Source organism: Oncorhynchus kisutch, linkage group LG19, assembly GCF_002021735.2.
Source record: "Oncorhynchus kisutch isolate 150728-3 linkage group LG19, Okis_V2, whole genome shotgun sequence".
Lineage (NCBI taxonomy): Eukaryota > Metazoa > Chordata > Actinopteri > Salmoniformes > Salmonidae > Oncorhynchus > Oncorhynchus kisutch.
Genome location: NC_034192.2, coordinates 2701529 through 2720941, shown reverse-complemented (window position 1 = coordinate 2720941; position 19413 = coordinate 2701529). Strand labels below are relative to the sequence as shown.

At 45.0% G+C, this 19413-nt stretch overlaps 1 protein-coding gene across 2 annotated transcripts in view; it reads left to right on the top strand.

Moving 5' to 3' along the window:
* Window positions 1-19413, top strand: part of LOC109878979 (lamin tail domain-containing protein 1) — a 41879-nt gene that overhangs the window by 17211 nt on the left and 5255 nt on the right. Inside the window, exon 1 of one of the 2 annotated variants that reach the window (XM_020471174.2) lies at window positions 6134-6287. The exons of the other annotated variant lie outside the window; for it this stretch is intronic. Coding sequence (XP_020326763.2) covers window positions 6144-6287 — 144 coding nt within the window. The 5' untranslated portion in view covers window positions 6134-6143. Of the gene's footprint in view, window positions 1-6133; window positions 6288-19413 lie in introns of those variants that run through there. 2 annotated transcript variants of the gene reach the window in all.

Sequence of the window (19413 nt, the reverse complement as noted above, 5' to 3'; positions counted from 1 at the left end):
CGATCGCTGCAGCTGTACATAGTCTATCGGTAAATAGCCCACCCATTTCTACCTACCTCATCCCCATACTGTTTTTATTTATTTACTTTTCTGCTCTTTTGCACACCAATATCTCTACCTGTACATGACCATCTGATCATTTATCACTCCAGTGTTATTCATCTGCAAAATTGTAATTATTCGCCTACCTCCTCATGCCTTTTGCACACAATGTATATAGACTCCCCTTTTTTTTCTACTGTGTTATTGACTTGTTAATTGTTTACTCCATGTGTAACTCTGTGTTGTCTGTTCACACTGCTATGCTTTATCTTGGCCAGGTCGCAGTTGCAAATGAGAACTTGTTCTCAACTAGCCTACCTGGTTAAATAAAGGTGAAATAAAAAAATTATAAAAAATAAATACAAATCATAGGTACACTTATGACAGACAAAATGAGAAAAAAAATCCAGAAAATCACATTGTAGGATTTTTAATGAATTTATTTGCAAATTATGGTGGAAAATAAGTATTTGGTCAATAACAAAAGTTTATCTCAATACATTGTTATATACCCTTTGTTGGCAATGACAGAGATCAAAGTCTTCACAAGGTTTTCACACACTGTTGCTGGTATTTTGGCCCATTCCTCCATGCAGATCTCCTCTAGAGCAGTGATGTTTTGGGGCTGTTGCTGGGCAACACAGACTTTCAACTCCCTCCAAAGATTTTCTATGGGGTTGAGATCTGGAGACTGGCTAGGCCACTCCAGGACCTTGAAATGCTTCTTACGAAGCCACTCCTTCGTTGCCCGGGCGGTGTATTTGGGATCATTGTCATGCTGAAAGACCCAGCCACTTTTCATCTTCAATTCCCTTGATGATGGAAGGAGGTTTTCACTCAAAATCTCACGATACATGGCCCCATTCATTATTTTCTTTACACGGATCAGTCGTCCTGGTCCCTTTGCAGAAAAACAGCCCCAAAGCATGATTGTTTCCACCCCCATGCTTCACAGTAGGTATGGTGTTCTTTGGATGCAACTCAGCATTCTTTGTCCTCCAAACACGACGAGTTGAGTTTTAACCAAAACCGTACCTATGATGAAAATTACAGGCCTCTCTCATCTTTTTAAGTGGGAGAACTTGCACAATTGGTGGCTGACTAAATACTTTTTTGCCCCACTGTATTTTGGTTCCTAGCTTCCCTGAAAAGTTGCATATCGCGGGGCCTATTCGATGCTAATACAATACGCCATAGGATGTTTTTGTGCTGGTCAAGGGCAGTCAGGTCTGGAGTGAACCAAGGGCTATATCTCTTCCTGGTTCTACATTTTTTGAATGGGGCATGCTTATTTAAGATGGTGAGGAAAGCACTTTTAAAGAATAATCCGGAGGCATCCTCTACTGACGGAATTAGGTCAATATCCTTCCAGGATACACGGGCCAGGTCGATTAGAAAGGCCTGATTGCTGGTGTTTTAGGAAGTGTTTGACAGTGATGAGGGTTGGTCGTTTGACCACAGACCCATTACGGATGCAGGCAATGAGGCAGTGATCGCTGAGATCCTGGTTGAAGACAGCAAAGGTGTATTTGGAGGGCAGGTTGGTTATGATGATGTCTATGAGGGTGCCCGAGTTTACGGATTTGGGGTTGTACCTGGTAGGTTCAATGATCATTTGTGTGAGATTGAGGGCATCAAGCCTAGATTGTTGGATGGCCGGGGTGTTAAGCATGTCCCAGTTTAGGTCACCTAACAGCACGAGCTCTGAAGATAGATGGGGGGCAATAAATTCACATATGGTGTCCAGGGCACAGCTGGGGGCAGAAGGCGGTCTATAGCAAGCGGCAACGGTGAGAGACTTGTTTCTGGAAAGGTGGATTTTTAAAAGTAGAAGCTCAAATTGTTTGGGCACAGACCTGGATAGTAAGACAGAACTCTGCAGGCTAACTCCGCCCCCTTTGGCAGATCTATCTTGTCGGAAAATGTTATAGTTAGGGATGAACATTTCAGGGTTTTTGGTCTTCCTAAGCCAGGATTCAGACATGGCTAGGACATCTGGGTTGGCAGAGTGTGCTAAAGCAGTGAATAAAACAAACTTAGGGAGGAGGATTCTAATGTTAGCATGCATGTAACCAAGGCTTTTACGGTTACAGAAGTCAACAAATGAGAGCACCTGGGGAATGGGAGTGGAGCTAGGCACTGCAGGGCCTGGATTAACCTCTACATCCCCAGAGGAACAGAGGCGGAGTAGGATAAGGGTATGGCTAAAGGCTATAAGAAAGGGTCGTCTAGTACGTTCGGAGCAGAGAGTAAAAGGAGCCGGTTTCTGGGCACGGTAGAATAGATTCAAGGCATAATGTACAGACAAAGGTATAGTAGGATGTGAATACAGTGGAGGTGAACCTAGGCATTGAGTGACGATGAGAGATGTATTGTCTCTAGACACCATTTAAACCAGGTGAGGTCACAGACTGTGTGGGAGGTGGAACAAAAGGGTTAGCTAAGGCATATTGAGCAGGGCTCTACAGTGAAATAAGACAATCACTAACCAAAACAGCAATGGACAAGGCATATTGACATTAGGGAGAGGCATGAGTAGCCGAGTGATCATAGGGTCCAGTGAGTAGCTAGGCGAGCTGGAGGTACTGCGATTCAGACAGCTAGCGGGCCGGGGCTAGCTGAAGGGCCTTAGAGAGACGTTGCGACGAAAGAAGTCTGTTGTAGCCCCCTCATATGGTTACGTTGGCAGACCAGTCGTGATGGATCAGCAGGGCTCCGTGTAGTAAAAGGGTCCAGGCCAATTGGCAAAATAGGTATAGTGGCCAAAGAAATTGGCTGATGGACCTCTTCAGCTAACCGTCTGATATGCTCTAGACAGCTAGCGGGCCGCGGCTGGCAGGCTAGCAGATGGACTTTCAGGGGACGTCGCAATGGAGAAGCCTGTTGATAAAAAACCTCGGCCAGATTACGTCGGTAATCCAGTCGTGATGAATCGGCTGGTCTCTGTATTGGCAGTAAAAGGGGTCCAGGCCAATTGGCAAAATAGGTATTGTAGCCCAAGGAGTGGCTGATGGACCTCTTCAGCTTGCCGGGAGATGGGCCTAGCATGGGCCTAGCATGGGCTAGCTCCAGGCTTTCTTTCGGGACAGAGACGTTAGCCAGTAGTAGCAACTTGGATTGCAGCTAGCTAGCTGTAGGAATCCAGAGATATGGAGAAGAAGTCCGATGGGTTGAATCTCGCTGTGCAGACTGGCACAAAGTTGTCCGGGCTAAAGGTTAGCTGATGACTGCTAGCAGTGGTTAGCTGACTATAAGCTAGTGGCTAGTTAGCTGGATAGCTTCTTTGGGGGTTCCGGTTCTAAAGTAAAGGAAAATAGCAGATCCATACCACATTGGGTGAGGCGGGTTGCAGGAGAATATGTTGAAGTTGAGGTTAGTTGAGGTTAATAATATATGAGAAGAAAAAAGTTCTAAAAAGATATATACATGGGACACGACAAGACGAAGACAAAGAGGCCTGACTGCTACGCCAGTGGAATAGAAAACAAATATTGATTGTGTTTCTGGGTAGATCCCTACTTTCATGGAAGCACAATTAATTTGTTGTACAGTCCAAAATGTTTTTGCAATACAACAAAATAAAAATTACATTTTAATAATCTAACGTAGCAATTAAACTGAGATTGAACTGTGGGCTGGACTCAAACTCAGGTCCCAGTCTAGTTCTAAGGGTAGGTAGCCTACAGTGGTGGCTAGCGGCACTTAAAATGGGGAGGACGGCTAATAGTAATGGCTAGAACAGAATAAATGGAATGGTCTCAAACACATCAAACACCTGGTTTCTATGTGTTCTATGTGTCCGTTCACTAGATTCACTGGGGACTTTTATTTTGATGGCAGCTATCGGAATAAGAAGTTATATTATTGCCAGTTGTTGGTTATTGTTGCCAGGATTACAGATCTCTCACTGCTCACACTTGTAAATTACATTGTAATGTAGATTGGACACTGCAAGGCATTGTGGACAGGTTTAAAGCCGCACATACCAATTGGAACCGCAGATCCACTTTTCCTCAGGTTCTGAGCACTTAACAGTCAGCAATGTGCAGGAATGTGCTGTTAATCAGTAAACTCATTAACTGTCCCATCTGCATCATCCTAAAATTGTTTTCTAACCCAACATAAACGATGGATGTGTGGTGAACTTTTGGTTGACGATGTAAAAATGATCTACAACACTACCAATGTTATGCTCTTGAGGACACCTGCCTTTAACTAAAAGGCCTTTGATTCTCTGCATATTCAACCATTTTTGTTAAAATGAAAAGCTAGCAGGAGGTGGGGGGGGTTGTTGAAAGCCTAAAACTAAACAAATGATATACAGTGCCTTGCGAAAGTATTCGGCCCCCTTGAACTTTGCGACCTTTTGCCACATTTCAGGCTTCAAACATAAAGATATAAAACTGTATTCTTTTGTGAAGAATCAACAACAAGTGGGACACAATCATGAAGTGGAACGACATTTATTGGATATTTCAAACTTTTTTAACAATCAAAAACTGAAAAATTGGGCGTGCAAAATTATTCAGCCCCCTTAAGTTAATACTTTGTAGTGCCACCTTTTGCTGCGATTACAGCTGTAAGTCGCTTGGGGTATGTCTCTATCAGTTTTGCACATCGAGAGACCGAAATTTTTTCCCATTCCTCCTTGCAAAACAGCTCGAGCTCAGTGAGGTTGGATGGAGAGCATTTATGAACAGCAGTTTTCAGTTCTTTCCACATAACTATAGATAATCATACAATTTTAGACCTTAGGGGCTTTGGTGTGTTATTTTTTTTAATTCACTTTGACACTTTCATACATCAATACGGTACGAGACACAACAGCATTGGGGACAAATATATAACACTGTAGGAATGATATTTTCTTTGCTTCTATAGATTGTTTAGACTTAGTCTTTCAGTTGAGAGCTGTGAATCACTGGCCTTCATACTCCCATCAGCAGACTCACTTCTAAAAGAGCTGGACCTGAGGAGAGTTATGGTGAGGGCAGACTGTGTTCTCTTAGCTGGACTGAAACAATCACACTGTAAACTAGAGACCTTGAGGTCAGTGTCCTGTCCAGGGGGTGTGCTTCTACATAAAGCTGCCTCATGATATAGAAACAGGAGATAGGCTCCTGCCACATGAACTGGTCTGGCTCGCATAAGGCTACTTACTTCACATTATGATAGCCTTTAGATCTCTTAATTTTTGGACAGTTTGTTGGGGTCAAAATGTCTCCTGTTTTGTTCTAATAATTATTTTTATTGGTACTCACACACCTACAGTCACATGCATACAATGAGTATACAAACATTAGGAACACTTGCTCTTTCCATGACATAGACTGACCAGGTGAATTCAGGTGAAAGTTATGATCCCTTATTGATGTCACTTGTTAAATCCACTTCAATCAGTGTAGATGAAGTGGAGGAGATTTTTAAGCCTTGAGACATGGATTGTGTATGTCTGCCATTCAAAAGTTGTTAAGTGTCTTTGAACAGGGTATGGTAGTAGGGGCCGGGCACAGAGGTTTGTGTCAAGAAGCTGCTGGGTTTTTCATGCTCAAAAATGTCCGTGTGTATCAAGAATGGTCCACCGCCCAAAGGACATCCAGCCAACTTGATACAACTGTGGGAAGCATTGGAGTCAAAATGGGCCAGCCTCCCTGTGGAATGCTTTTGACACCTTGTAGAGTCCATGCCCCCATGAATTGAGGCTGTTCTGGGGGCAAAAGGGGGGAGGGGTGCAACTCTATATTAGGAAGGTGTTCTAAATGTTTTGTACACTCAGTGCATGACTACAACCGATGACCCAAGACATGGACTTATCTCAACAGAGGACCACTTTCGAGGTCTGAATAGATTTCACGAAATGAACGTGATTTTGGGATGGAATGTCCCTTTAATTGTTTTATCTCTAATAGTAGACACATCAATATTGGATTTCACTCATTGTATTAAATGTAACATTTATGTTTCATCCATAGGATCAGATGGTTGACTATCACAAGATGGCAGGTAAAATATGTCACCAATGGCAGTAGGGGTGTGTGTCAGCATACAGTATGTAGGCTGCTGTAAATCATATCTTAAACCCTCTATTGTTGCCTGGTCTTATGGACTTCAAGCTGCCCCATGGCAACGACAAACAAGCCCTTGACAAAGAAACTCCTGCAGCATGGAAACACAGAGAGGTCCAGAAAACAAGGCGCACATTAATGTTACATTACAAAGTGCCTGAAAATATGTCACACATGCTGGTGAGTTTGACATTTTCAATCGCCTTACAGAAACTTGACTCTTTTTCTCGAGCCTTTCTAAGAAAGAGAAAGGTTAGGTTCTTGTTCAGTCACACTGTTCATATAAAGGGAGATGGACATGTATGCACAAAAACATAAACAGTTTTGAATATTTCATCTCTGAATTACTGTGGACCGAAATTATGTTCTTTATATAGACTTCAATGTTTACATGGTGGATCATTTTGGTCTATTTTCAGTATTAATTTCAGTTTGATTAGGAGCAATCTGTAGCATGACCAGTGAAATGTGGCATATCAGGGGAGGAGGAAAATATCCATCTATCTTGTCCTCCTCTCCAGGGTGGTTTTTAGAGTCTTGGTCAGAGCAGGAGGACTCTTCTACTCATTACGTTATACAGTACATTTGCTCTTAAGGTAGGGTCAGGGTGATACCAAAACATGACTTTATGCTGTGTACTGTAGTATTGTGTTTAGTGTTCTGTTTAGAGGCTAAGTTAGCCTGATCCACCTGCCTGACCACTGCGCTGAACTTATGTACGTTTGCGAGATCAGGATGGTCGCGCGAGGCTAACCCTACTACTGTAAGTAGACACTAAACATTGTTGTAACATTGTCATAAGAATGACTATATACCTGACAGGACATGAAATGACAAGCAATGACACACTGAAGTGATTTCCTCTGAAGCATCATGGCAGTTTCTTAAGAGTGTTCGTAAGGAACACTAGGAACCAGCTGGATTGCATCCGCAAAGAGGGACCTTTTGGCTTGCACATTAGGAATAGCAACCACAGTTGTAGCTATAGCAATGTGCCCTTAACTGACCCTGTAGAGTGGTTGTTTTATTACTGGGATATATATTTAATCCTGGCTATATCACTGACCCTAAAGCCTGTTAAAAGATGATCAACACAACATGGCAGTATTAGATTTGAAAGTGAGTGTATTTCCACTGTAAACTCTGAGACTGGTAACTAGATTGAGGGATGTAGAAAGCAATTCTCATTCTAGAGTAGTATGAGCATTAATCATGAGCCCTGCGTGTGGTGCTGATCAGGCAGAATCCTTAATCACTTCTCTCGCGACCCTCATTTCCGCTTATCCAGCCCACTCCCTATACATGTGTAAGCAGAAAAAGAGAGGGTGTGGGAGTATGATGTGGTGATTAAGAGCACTTGGAGGGAATCAATATATTACAAAGGACGATATATAAATATATATATATATATATATATATATAAAAAAATTGGGGAATAATATTTTTAAAAAAATGTACATTTACATTAAACATTTTTTTATGAACAACAACTTACAGACACACACAAACAATGACTACATGTCATCTGCTCAGACCCTGTCACGACTTCCGCTGAAGTCGGCTCCCCTCCTTGTTCGGGCAGCGTTCGGCGGTCGACGTCACCGGCCTTCTAGCCATCGCCGCTCCATTTTTCATTGTTCCATTTGTTTTGTCTTGTTCCCCGCACACCTGGTTTTCCCCGCAATTCCCAGAGACGGGGAGTCTCTCCGTCTTCCAACACCCCCGCTCCGGTGCCCATGGAGCTGGGAGGGGCTGCGCTTAGGGAGACTGGAGGAGGGGCCTTCACTGCACCATCTGTGGCCGCAGAGGGCACACTGCCGGTCGGTGCCGGGTTGTTCCCTCTGGGAGTCGAGGCAGCAGGCAGGGCTCTCTGGCATCACCCCAGGTGAGTCTGAACCACTCTCATCCAGAGCCCTCTGTTGACCACCTGTTTGTGCATGTTTGTTTTCCTGAGTTTTCCCTGCATTCCCAGCATAAGGCGCTCGTCGATTCAGGTGCGGCTGGGAATTTTATCGACAGCGCGTTCGCCCTTAGTTTAGGGATTCCCATTGTTCCTGTGGTTAGACCATTCCCGGTACACACTCTGGATAGTCGACCATTAGGGTCTGGGTTAATTAGAGAAGCCACCATCTCCCTGGCCATGGTGACGCAGGGGAGTCACGACGAGAGAATCAGTCTCTTCCTCATTGACTCTCCTGCGTTTCTCGTGGTACTAGGCCTTCCCTGGTTGGCTAGTCATGACCCCACCATTTCATGACAACAGAGGGCTCTAACGGGGTGGTCACCCCATCGACGGGGAGATTGTGCAATAAATCTCCTAGTAGACGCTGCACTTCACAGGAGTCACGTGTATCCCCTGTCGCAAGCGGAGACGGCGGCTATGGAGACATGTCTCTGAGACATGCCTTCTCGAGTTTCTTTTTCGTGAAGAAGGAGGGAGGTCTGCGCCCGTGCATTGACTATCAAGGTCTCAATCAAATCACGGTGAGGTACAGCTACCCGCTACCTCTCATCGCCACGGCAATTGAGTCAATGCACGGGGCGCGCTTCTTCACTAAACTGGATCTCAGGAGCGCTTACAACCTGGTGAGTATCCGGGAGGGGGATGAGTGGAAGACAGCGTTCAGTACCATCTCAGGGCATTATGAGTACCTCGTCATGCCGTACGGGTTGATGAATGCTCCATCAGTCTTCTAATCCTTTGGAGACAAGATTTTCAGGGACCTGCAAGGGCAGGGTGGAGTGGTGTATATCGATAACATTCTGATATACTCCGCTACACGCGCCGAGCATGTGTCCTTGGTGCGCAGGGTACTTGGACGACTGTTGGAGCATGACCTGTACGTCAAGGCTGAGAAATTCCTGTTCTTCCAGCAGGCCGTCTCCTTCCTAGGCTATCGCATTTCCACATCAGGGGTGGAGATGGAGATTGACCGGAGGTTTTTAAGGTTTGCCAATTACTACCGGGGTTTTGGCCAGGTGTCTGCTCCAATTACCTCACTGCTGAAGGGGGTCCTGTACATTTGCAGTGGTCGGCTGAGGCGGACAGGACTTCTGGGCACCTAAGGGCTCTGTTTACCTCAGCTCCCATGCTGGCCCATCCGGATCCCTCTTTGGCGTTCATAGTGGAGGTGGACGTGTCCGAGGCTGGGATAGGAACCGTGCTCTCTCAGCACTCGGGCACGCCACCCCCAGCCCGGTGGAGCGGAACTATGATGTGGGAGCTGTTGGCTGTCGTCAAGGTTTTGAAGGCATGTAGACATTGGCTTGAGGGGGCTAAACACCCTTTCCTCATCTGGACTGACCACCGCAACCTGGAGTACATCTGGGCATCAAGGAGACTGAATCCTCGTCAGGCAAGGTGGGCCATGTTTTTTACCCGTTTTCTGTTTACCCTGTCCTACAGACCAGGCTCCCAAAATGTTAAGGCAGACGCACTGTCCCGGCTGTATGACACAGAGGAGCGGCCCATGGATCAGACTCCCATACTCCCGGACTCCTGCCTGGTAGCGCCGGTCGTTTGGGAGCTGGACGCGGACATTGAGCATGTGTTGCATACAGAGCCTGCTCTCTCCAGTGTCCCGTCGGGCGTCTGTACGCTCCGTCTGCTGTCCGTGACCAGTTGATCTATTGGACCCACACGTCACCCTCCTCTGGTCATCCGGGGATCGGACGGACGGTGCGTTGTCTGACTGGGAAGATGTGAGGGTTTATGTTTCCTCCTGCTCAGTGTGCGCCCAGTGTAAGGCTCCTAGATACCTGCCCAGAGGTAAGCTACATCCCCTACCCGTTCCACAACCGCCTTGGTCACACCTGTCGATGGATTTTCGAACCGATCTTCCCCGCTCACAGGGAAACACCACGATCCTGTTTTTTGTGGATCGTTTCTCTAAGTCCTGTTGTCTCCTCCCTCTGCCCGGTCTCCCTACGGCCCTACAGACTGCGGAGGCCTTGTTTACACACGTCTTCCGGCACTACGTGGTGCCTGAGGATATAGTGTCTGATCGAGGTACCCAGTTCACTCCGAGAGTCTGGAGGGCGTTCATGGAACGTCTGGGGGTCTCGATCAGCCTCACCTCAGGTTTTCACCCCGAGAGTAATGGGCAGGTGGAGAGAGTGAACAAGGATGTGGGCAGGTTTCTGTGGTCTTATTGCCAGGACTGGCCGGGGGAGTGGGCGGCGTTCGTGCCCTGGGCTGAGATGGCGCAGAACTCGCTCCGCCACTCCTCGACTAACCCTCCCCCTTTCAGTGCGTATTGGGGTACCAGCCGGTTCTGACGCCATGGCATCAGAGTCAGACCGAGGCTCCTGCGGTGGACGACTGTTTCCGGCGCGCAGAGGAGACATGGGAAGCCACACATGTTCACCTCCAGCAGGCCGCGCTGAGAGTGAGTGAGGCCCCGGTGTTCGCACCAGGTCTGGCTCTCGACCCGAAACGTACCCCTCCGCCTGCCCTGCCAGAAGCTGGGTCCGCAGTTTGTGGGGCCATTCAAAGTCCTGAAGAGAGTGAACGAGGTGTGTTACAGGTTACAACCCCCCCCCCCCCCCCCGCCTACCGCATTAACCCCTCGTTCCATGTGTCTCTCCTCAGGCCGGTGGTGGTTGGTTCGCTGCAGGAGTCTGAGGTGCGGGAGGTCCCTCCGCCTCCTCTGGACATCGAGGGGGTCCCGGCATACTCCGTCCGTTCCATCCTGGATTCGAGGCGTCGGGCTGGGGGGCCTTCAGTACCTTGTGGAGTGGGAGGGGTACGGTAGAGAGGAGAGGTGCTGGGTTTCGGTGGCGGACGTGTTGGACCCTGAAATGCTGCGGGAGTTCCACCTTCTCCAGCCGGATCATCCGGCGCCTCGCCCTCCGGGTTGTCCCAGAGGCCAGTGTCAGCACGCTGCTGGAGCCGCGCTGTCACAACTTCCGCCGGAGTCGGCACCCCTCGTTGTTCGGGCGGCGTTCGGCGGTCGATGTCACCAGCCTTCTAGCCATCGCCGCTCCATTTTTCATTGTTCCATTTGTTTTGTCTTGTCCCCGCACACCTGGTTTACATTCCCTAATCAACTGCATATATATATTCCTCTGTTCCCCCCCATGTCTTTGTGTGGGATTGTTTTGTTACGTGTTTTGTATTGACGCGCCTAACTGGTTTTTCCCCGGGTACTATGGTTCAACCCGGAGTATGTTTAATTGTTAAACATTTTTGCTTATTTGTGACTGTCGCGCTTTGCACTCTTGCCTTTGGCTGGAGGTTTGTTGGACACTGTTGCGTCTGTCTGTTGTTTGCTTCTGCCGACTAAAGTGTGCGCCTGATCACAACTCTCTGCTCTCCTGCACCTGACTTCAGCACCAGTAGCGTATACGCTGACAGACCCACATGCTCACACCCCCATCCCTAGTGCTTGCATTATTGTTTGCCACTTGGCCTTAGATTGTACCAATCTGTTTTTCTAAGTCATTACATATTGTATCATGCAAGATGTTTATTAAGGACACCCCATCAAGGTTGTTCAGGTATTCCCAATGACCTGTGTTATGTTCCAATAGGGTAGAAGGGATTTGATTTGACCTCACCCTCTGAACCTACAGGAATTAAAAGGCTCCATGTTTTGACCTTGCCTGCCTAACCAGATGAAGCCTCTAGGATCTTTGACAGATGTTTGTCTACAGCTTTCAGGATATAGTCAATGTTACAAAATAACGGACTACTCAAGACTTAAATACCTCCGCTCAATTACCTGGTTATTTTAAATTACACCAGTCTTCCAATCAAATCAAATTTTATTTGTCACATACTTCGCAAAAAACAGTTATAGACTAACAGTGAAATGCTTACTTGCAGTTCCTTCCCAACAATGCAGGGAGAAAGAAAATAGCAAAATAATAGAAATGTAATAACATGTAATAGTAAAGGTAATAATAAATACACAATGAGCAACGATAACTTGTCTATATATACAAGGTACCATTACGGAGTCAATCTGCAGGGGTAAGTGCATTGGCTATGATGTCATTATGGTACAAAGTCCATGATCAGCTCTTTCATTCAGAAACTAGGCTCGGATTTGGATTACGAGATTGGATGATGTTTTATCGTGTTTGCAATTGTGGAAGATCCCAAAGGCAATATGCAATGCCATCTGTTTGCTATTACAGTATTGTTGGATGTTAATACTGTGGGTGGATTTAGTATTTCATTTGATTTATTTAGTATCTACTGTTGGTTGACATAAAGACAGATATGGTATATAACAGTTCACTAAAGCCAGATACAGACATAGAGGAATACTAAAGAAAATCCACAGTGCCAAAAATCCATGTACCGTGTTTTATATACACGGTACACCACAAGTGATAAACAAATACAAATAAAATATTAAAGTTGTGGCCTGTGAGACTGCCTGAGAATGTTGTATGGTACATGAAATTACTTTAAGCTTGTCCTTTAACTTGATTTGTGACTGAAATGTCCTGCCTTTGTGACTCCCATTTTGGAGGAGAGCCAGATGAGAGACGGAAGGGTCTGTGTAAGTTACTGACCTACTCTACTCACACAAACAAGATAGCGTGTGTAAATCAAACGTTATTTTATCAACTATTCTCTATAGCTTAGCTTGCTTTGTACAATAGTTTCAAGATCGTTCTCGTGTGTGTGCGTGCGTGTGTGTGTGTCACTGCTTGGGAAAGAGCTGGACTGAAAAGGAGGGATGTGGGGAGGACACACTGATTCATAGTATAATCGATAAAATCTCCTCTCTCTCTCTCAAACCCCCGCTGCGATTTCCTCCCCAAAAGTTTCAATCTGTGGTCAAACCCGCCAGGAAGAAACGGTGACCTCAACAAGATGATATGGTGTTTAAAAACCCTTTCAAACCCCCTCTCAAAAAGGTTCTCGACAAAGAACAAAAACCTTTGCATACTTAGTGGTTGCCATGGCACGGCCTCACAATGTTTGTTACATCATAGAGGGTGTTACTAGATTCCATAAATTCTTAAGAGAACAGAGGGATATTTTGGCGTGTTATATGCGCTCCACCTCATGAAGCTGATATATGGAACAACTCTCCACAATGCTGGGGTGAGTGCTGCATAGTACAGGCCTCAATGACTTCATTATCTTCCAGAGTCCTTCTCTGCGTGAACGTACTTCAGTGGATGATAATTCCCTCTATGCAGAACACCACTAGCAGTGAGAGTCGGTGTGGGGGATTAGGAAAAGAGACAAGACTCTGCAAATTGACTCTGCATGCCTTGGCTTTCATCGCGGGTTGCCTTTCAAAAGATCCCGAAAATACAGTTGTTTTTTTCTCCATCTATGTCTGAGAGTTGAATAACAACTACAAAGCAGAGGTGGAAAAAGTACCCAACTGTTATACTTGAGTAAAAGTAAAAATACCTTAATAGAAAATTATCCAGTAAAATACTACTTAAGAAAAATATCTACCTTTATTTAACTAGGCAAGTCAGTTAAGAACAAATTCTTATTTCCAATGACTGCCTTGTTCAGGGGAAGAACAACAGATGTTTACTTTGTCAGCTTGGGGATTCAATCTTGCAACTTTTTGGTTACTAGTCAAACACTCTAACCACTAGGCTACCTGCCGCCCCACTACCTGCCGCCCCACTTGAGTAAAAATCTAAAAGTATTTGGTTTTAAATATACTTAAGTATCAAAAGTAAAAAAATATATAAATAATTTCAAATTCCTTATATTAAGCAAAACAGAAGACACCATTTCTTGTTTTTTTAAATGTATTTACAGATAGCCAGGGGCACACTCCAACACTCAAATATAATTTACAAACAAAGCATGTGTGTTTAGTGAGTCTGCCAAATCAGAGGCAGTAGGGATGACCAGGAATGTTATCTTGACAAGTGCGTGAATTGGACCATTTTTCATGCATTCAAAATGTAACAAGTAATTTTGGGTGTCAGGGGAAATGTATGGAGTAAAAAGTATATTTTCTTTCGGAATGTAGTACAGTAAAAGTATATGTTGTAGAAAAATATAAATAGTAAAGTACAGATACCCACAAAAACTACTGAAGTAGTACTTTAAATGATCTTTACTTAAGTATTTTACACCACTGCTACAAAGACAGTGCTCCACCCAAGCAAACTAAATACTTGATTGAAAACATCTGGCGCTTATTTAATGTAGACATCTTGAGGGAGTGCCAGATATGACTGGTGGTTGACTTTAGAGATGCAAAGTAATGCCTGAACATAATGGTTGTGTTTACATCACTTCTCACATAGTCAAGTCAAGCACACGTTCATGGACTGCTTTCAGTCATGTAATGGATATAAGACACAGTAGGCTACTGCACAACATTTGCTAGTCAAACATAAGCTCCAAACACTGTAAACAAAGACTGCTCTTCACGTTCCAATAGTTCTTAGAACATCCATATTGGAGCCTCAAATGAACACATTCATTGTGGTATCAGTAACAAAACAAAAGGCTTGACATACAAATGAGAGTTGACTTTAAAGTATAACTTGTGCATGTTATCAAAGGTTTGGTGTTATAGGTATGTGGCTACTAGGAAAGCATCGGCAAGAGCATTTCATTGGGGATGTGACTGACGTTAACTGGCTTCAGCAACTCTACGTGACAACTGAATAAACTTAAAGGTCCTGAGTGTGCTCGTGCAGTTGGTGAGGTAACGTTGTCGGCTAATTGTATTAGATTACATCACTCGATACAGATTGATCCATTTAGAGCTCTGTGGAATGATTACAGGGATTACACATTTACCTCCAGGAAAAGATGTCTGTAGCCTCAGTAATGTATCACTTTCTGAGGAATGAGAAAACAAGATAACACCTTACTTGATTGGAAGAATGATAGGTGGTGATATAATGTACAGCCCACCATAGTGTTTTTAGAAAAATAGTTGTATGTTGTTTTGCTTTGTAAAATGGATCAAGGCACAGATGCTGATGTTACGTGGTAGTGTTAATTATTGTTGCAACATTGCCCTCTGTAGGAAAGATATAGGAATGCCTGACTTGTGGTAGAAAAAGACAGTCAGATCATTGTGTCAGTTCTGCATATTACATTTCTATGTCCAGATTTCCAAACCTAAAGGATGCTGTATGACTGTTTCTGTTGATGCTCCAGCTTGGTCTTTTGAAGTGACATTTTAACAAATAAATAAAGTGAAGCCAGTTCAGAAGGGAAACCAGAGTGTGTTGGCATGAAATCAAAAAGTGTCGACCTTACCGTGAAATGCTTACTTACAAGCCCTTAACCAACAGGGCAGTTCAAGAAGACCTTACCGTGAAATGCTTACTTACAAGCCCTTAACCAACAGGGCAGTTCAAGAAGACCTTACCGTGAAATGCTTACTTACAAGCCCTTAACCAGCAGGGCAGTTCAAGAAGAGTTAAGAAAATACTTACCAAATAAACTAAAGTAAAAAATAAAAACAATTATAAAAAGTAGCACAATAACATAACAATAACGAGGCTATATGCAGGGGGTACCGGTACCAAGTCAGTGTGCGGGGGTACAGGTTAGATGAGGTAATTTGTACATGTAGGTAGGGGTGAAGTGACTATGCATAGATAATAAACAGTGAGTAGCAGCAATGTACAAAACAAATGGGAGGGGGGAGGTAATAGTCCGGTGGCCATTTGATGAATTGTTCAGCAGTCTTATGGCTTGGGGGTAGAAGCTGTTAAGGAGCCTTTTGGTCCTAGACTTGGTGCTCCGGTGCCGTGCAGTAGCAGAGAAAACAGTCTATGACTTGGGTGACTGGAGTCTCTAACAATTTTATGGGCTTTCCTCTGACACTGCCTATTATATAGGTCCTGGATGGCAGGAAGCTTGGCCCCAGTGATGTACTGGGCCATACACACTACACTCTGTAGCACCTTACGGTTAGATGCCGAGCTGTTGCCATACCAGGCGGTGATGCAACCGGTCAGGATGCTCTCGATAGTGCAGCTGTAAAACCTTTTGAGGATCTGGGGACCCATGCAAAATGTTTTCAGTCTCCTGAGGGGGAAAAGGTTTTGTCCTGCCCTCTTCACAACTGTCATGGTGTGTTTGGACCATGGTAGTTCGTGGGTGATGTGGACACTACAGCCCCGTCGATGTTAATGGGGGCCTGTTCGGCCCGCCTTTTCCTGTAGTCCACGATTAGCTCCTTTGTCTTGCTCACGTTGAGGGAGAGGTTGTTGTCCTGGCACCACACTGCCAGTTCTCTGACCTCTCTATTAGCTGTTTCATCGTTGTCGGTGATCAGGCCTACTACCACTGTTGTGTCGTCAGCAAACATAATGATGGTGTTGGAGTCGTGTTTGGCCACGAAGTCGTGGGTGAACAGGGAATACAGGAGGGGACTAAGTACGCACCACTGAGGGGCCCCAGTGTTGAGGATCAGCGTGGCAGACGTGTTGTTGCCTACCCTCACCACCTGGGGGCGGCCCGTCAGGAAGTCCAGGATCCAGTTGCAGAGAGAGGTGTTTAGTCCCAGGATCCTTAGCATAGTGATGAGCTTTGTGAGCACTATTGTGTTGAACGCAGAGCTGTAGTCAATGAACAGCATTCTCACATAGGTATGATCTAAGGCAGTGGTTCCCAAACTTTTTATAGTCCCGTACCCCTTCAAAACATTCAGCTTCCAGCTCCGTACCCCCTCTAGCACCAGGGTCAGCACACTCTCAAATGTTGTTTTTTGCCATCCTTGTATGCCTGCCACACACACACACACACACACACACTATACGATACATTCATTAAACATAAGAATGAGTGTGAGTTTTGTCACAACCCGGCTTGTGGGAAGTGACAGAGCTCTTATCGGACCAAAGCACAAATAATAACATAATAATAATAAATTATTTGGCTCTTTATTTAACCATCTTACATATAAAACCTTATTTGTTCATCAAAAATTGTGAATAACTCACCACAGGTTAATGAGAAGGGTGTGCTTGATAGGATGCACATAACTCTGCAATGTTGGGTTGTATTAGAGAGAGTCTCAGTCTTAAATAATTTTACACACACACAGTCTGTGCCTGTATTTAGTGAGGGCCGAGAATCCACTCTCGCATAGGTCCGTGGTTGCAAAGGGCATCAGTGTCTTAACAACGTGATTTGCCAAGGCAGGATACTCTGAGCGCAGCCCAATCCAGAAATCTGACAGTGGCTTCTGATTAAATTACATTTTCACAGAACCGCTTGTTGCAATTGCGATGAGGCATTCTTGTTCAAATATCAGTAAGAGGACTGGAGGTAGGGCATGAAAGGGAAAACTAATCCAGTTGTTTGTGTCATCCGTTTTGGGAAAGTACCTGCGTAATTGCGCACCCAATCACTCAGGTGTTTTGCTATATCACATTTGACATTGTCTGTAAGCTTGAGTTCATTTGCACACAAAAAAATCATACAATGATGAAAAGACCTGTGTGTTGTCCTTGTTAATGCAGACAGAGAAGAGCTCCAACTTCTTAATCAAAGCCTCAATTTTGACCGGCGCATTGAATATAGTTGCAGTGAGTCCCTGTAATCCTAGATTCAGATCATTCAGGCGAGAAAAAACATCAGCCAGATAGGCCAGTCGTGTGAGAAACTCGTCATCATGCAAGCGGTCAGACAAGTGAAAATTATGGTCAGTAAAGAAAATTTTAAGCTCGTCTCTCAATTGGAAGTCAGTCATGTCTACCGACGTGAGTGCTACGGGGCGGTAATTATTTAGGCAGGTTACCTTCGCTTCCTTGGAAACAGGGACTATGGTGATCTGCTTGAAACATGTAGGTATTACAGACTCTGTCAGGGAGAGATTGAAAATGTGAGTGAAGACACACACTTGCCAGTTGGTCTGCGCATGCTTTGAGTACACGTCCTGATAATCCAATCCAATCTTAATCCTATATTGACGCTTTGCTTGTTTGATGGTTTGTCTAAGGGCATAGCGGGATTTCTTATAAGCATCCAAATTAGTGTCCCACTCCTTGAACGCGGCAGCTCTAGCCTTTAGCTCAATGCGGATGTTGCCTGTAATCCATGGCTTCTGTTTGGGGTACGTACGGTCACTGTGGGGATGATGCTGTCGATGCACTTATTAAGACGATAACTGAGGTGGTAGACTCCTCAATGCCATTGAATGAATCCTGGAACATATTTAAGTCTGTGCTTGCAAAACAGTCCTGTAGCGTAGCATCCGCGTCATCTGACCTCTTCTGTATTGAGCGAGTTACTGGTACTTCTTGCTTTAGTTTTTGCTTGTACGCAGGAATCAGGAGGATAGAATTATGGTCAGATTTGCCAAATGGATGGCGGGGGAGAGCTTTGTATGCATCTCTGTGTGTAAGGGGTGCGTACTGGCGGCAGAGAAGTCAGACACAGGAGAGCAAAAACTGTGTTTCCAACGGCGCAGTTTAATAATAAAACCCACCGGAAACAATAACAATCAACATGGGTCCATAACCCGACACACACCAGGACAGATGTGCACAAGCACTTACGATAAACAATTACCTGACAAGGACATGTGGGGAACAGAGGGTTAAATACACAACATGTAATTGATGGAATTGAAACCAGGTGTGTCGGAAGACGAGACAAATCAAGTGGAAAATGAAAGGTGGCTCGGCGATGGCTAGAAGAGCGGTGACGTCGACCGCCGAACGTCGCCCGAACAAGGAGAGGGACCGACTTCGGAGGAAGTCGTGACACTGTGTGTGGAGTAAAGGTGGTCTAGAGTTTTTCTTCCTCTGGTTGCACATGTGACATGCTGGTAAAAATGTGGTAAAACTGCCTGCATTAAAGTACCCGGCCACTAGGAGCGCCGCTTCTGGGTGAGCATTTTCTTGTTTGCTTTATGGCCTTATAGAGTTGGTTGAGTGCGGTCTTAGTGCCAGCAACGGTCTGTGGTGGTAAATAGACTGCTACGAATAATATAGATGAGAACTCTCTTGGTAGATAGTGTGGTCTACAGCTTATCATAAGGTACTCTACCTCAGGTGAGCAATCCCTTGAGACTTCTTTAATATTAAAACATCGCGCAGCAGCTGTTACATCAGAGAATATTGCACCAATTGGATCCGCACTTACATGCCGTCCATGTAAATTGACCAGTTCTACCTGGTCTACACATGCTACCTCAATGCCGGATGTCGCACACACACATGTGCTGGTGTCTCTTGCTGCTATTGCTGTTGCTGCTGTAACTAGCTATTACTTGCTATGCTTGCTGTTTTCTGATATCCCAGGGTTCTGTGTTTCTTCATTCAGGGGATTTGGTATAGCATATCGTGCTCACTACCTGTAGTTATTGGATCACCTTTATATGACGCTTCACTC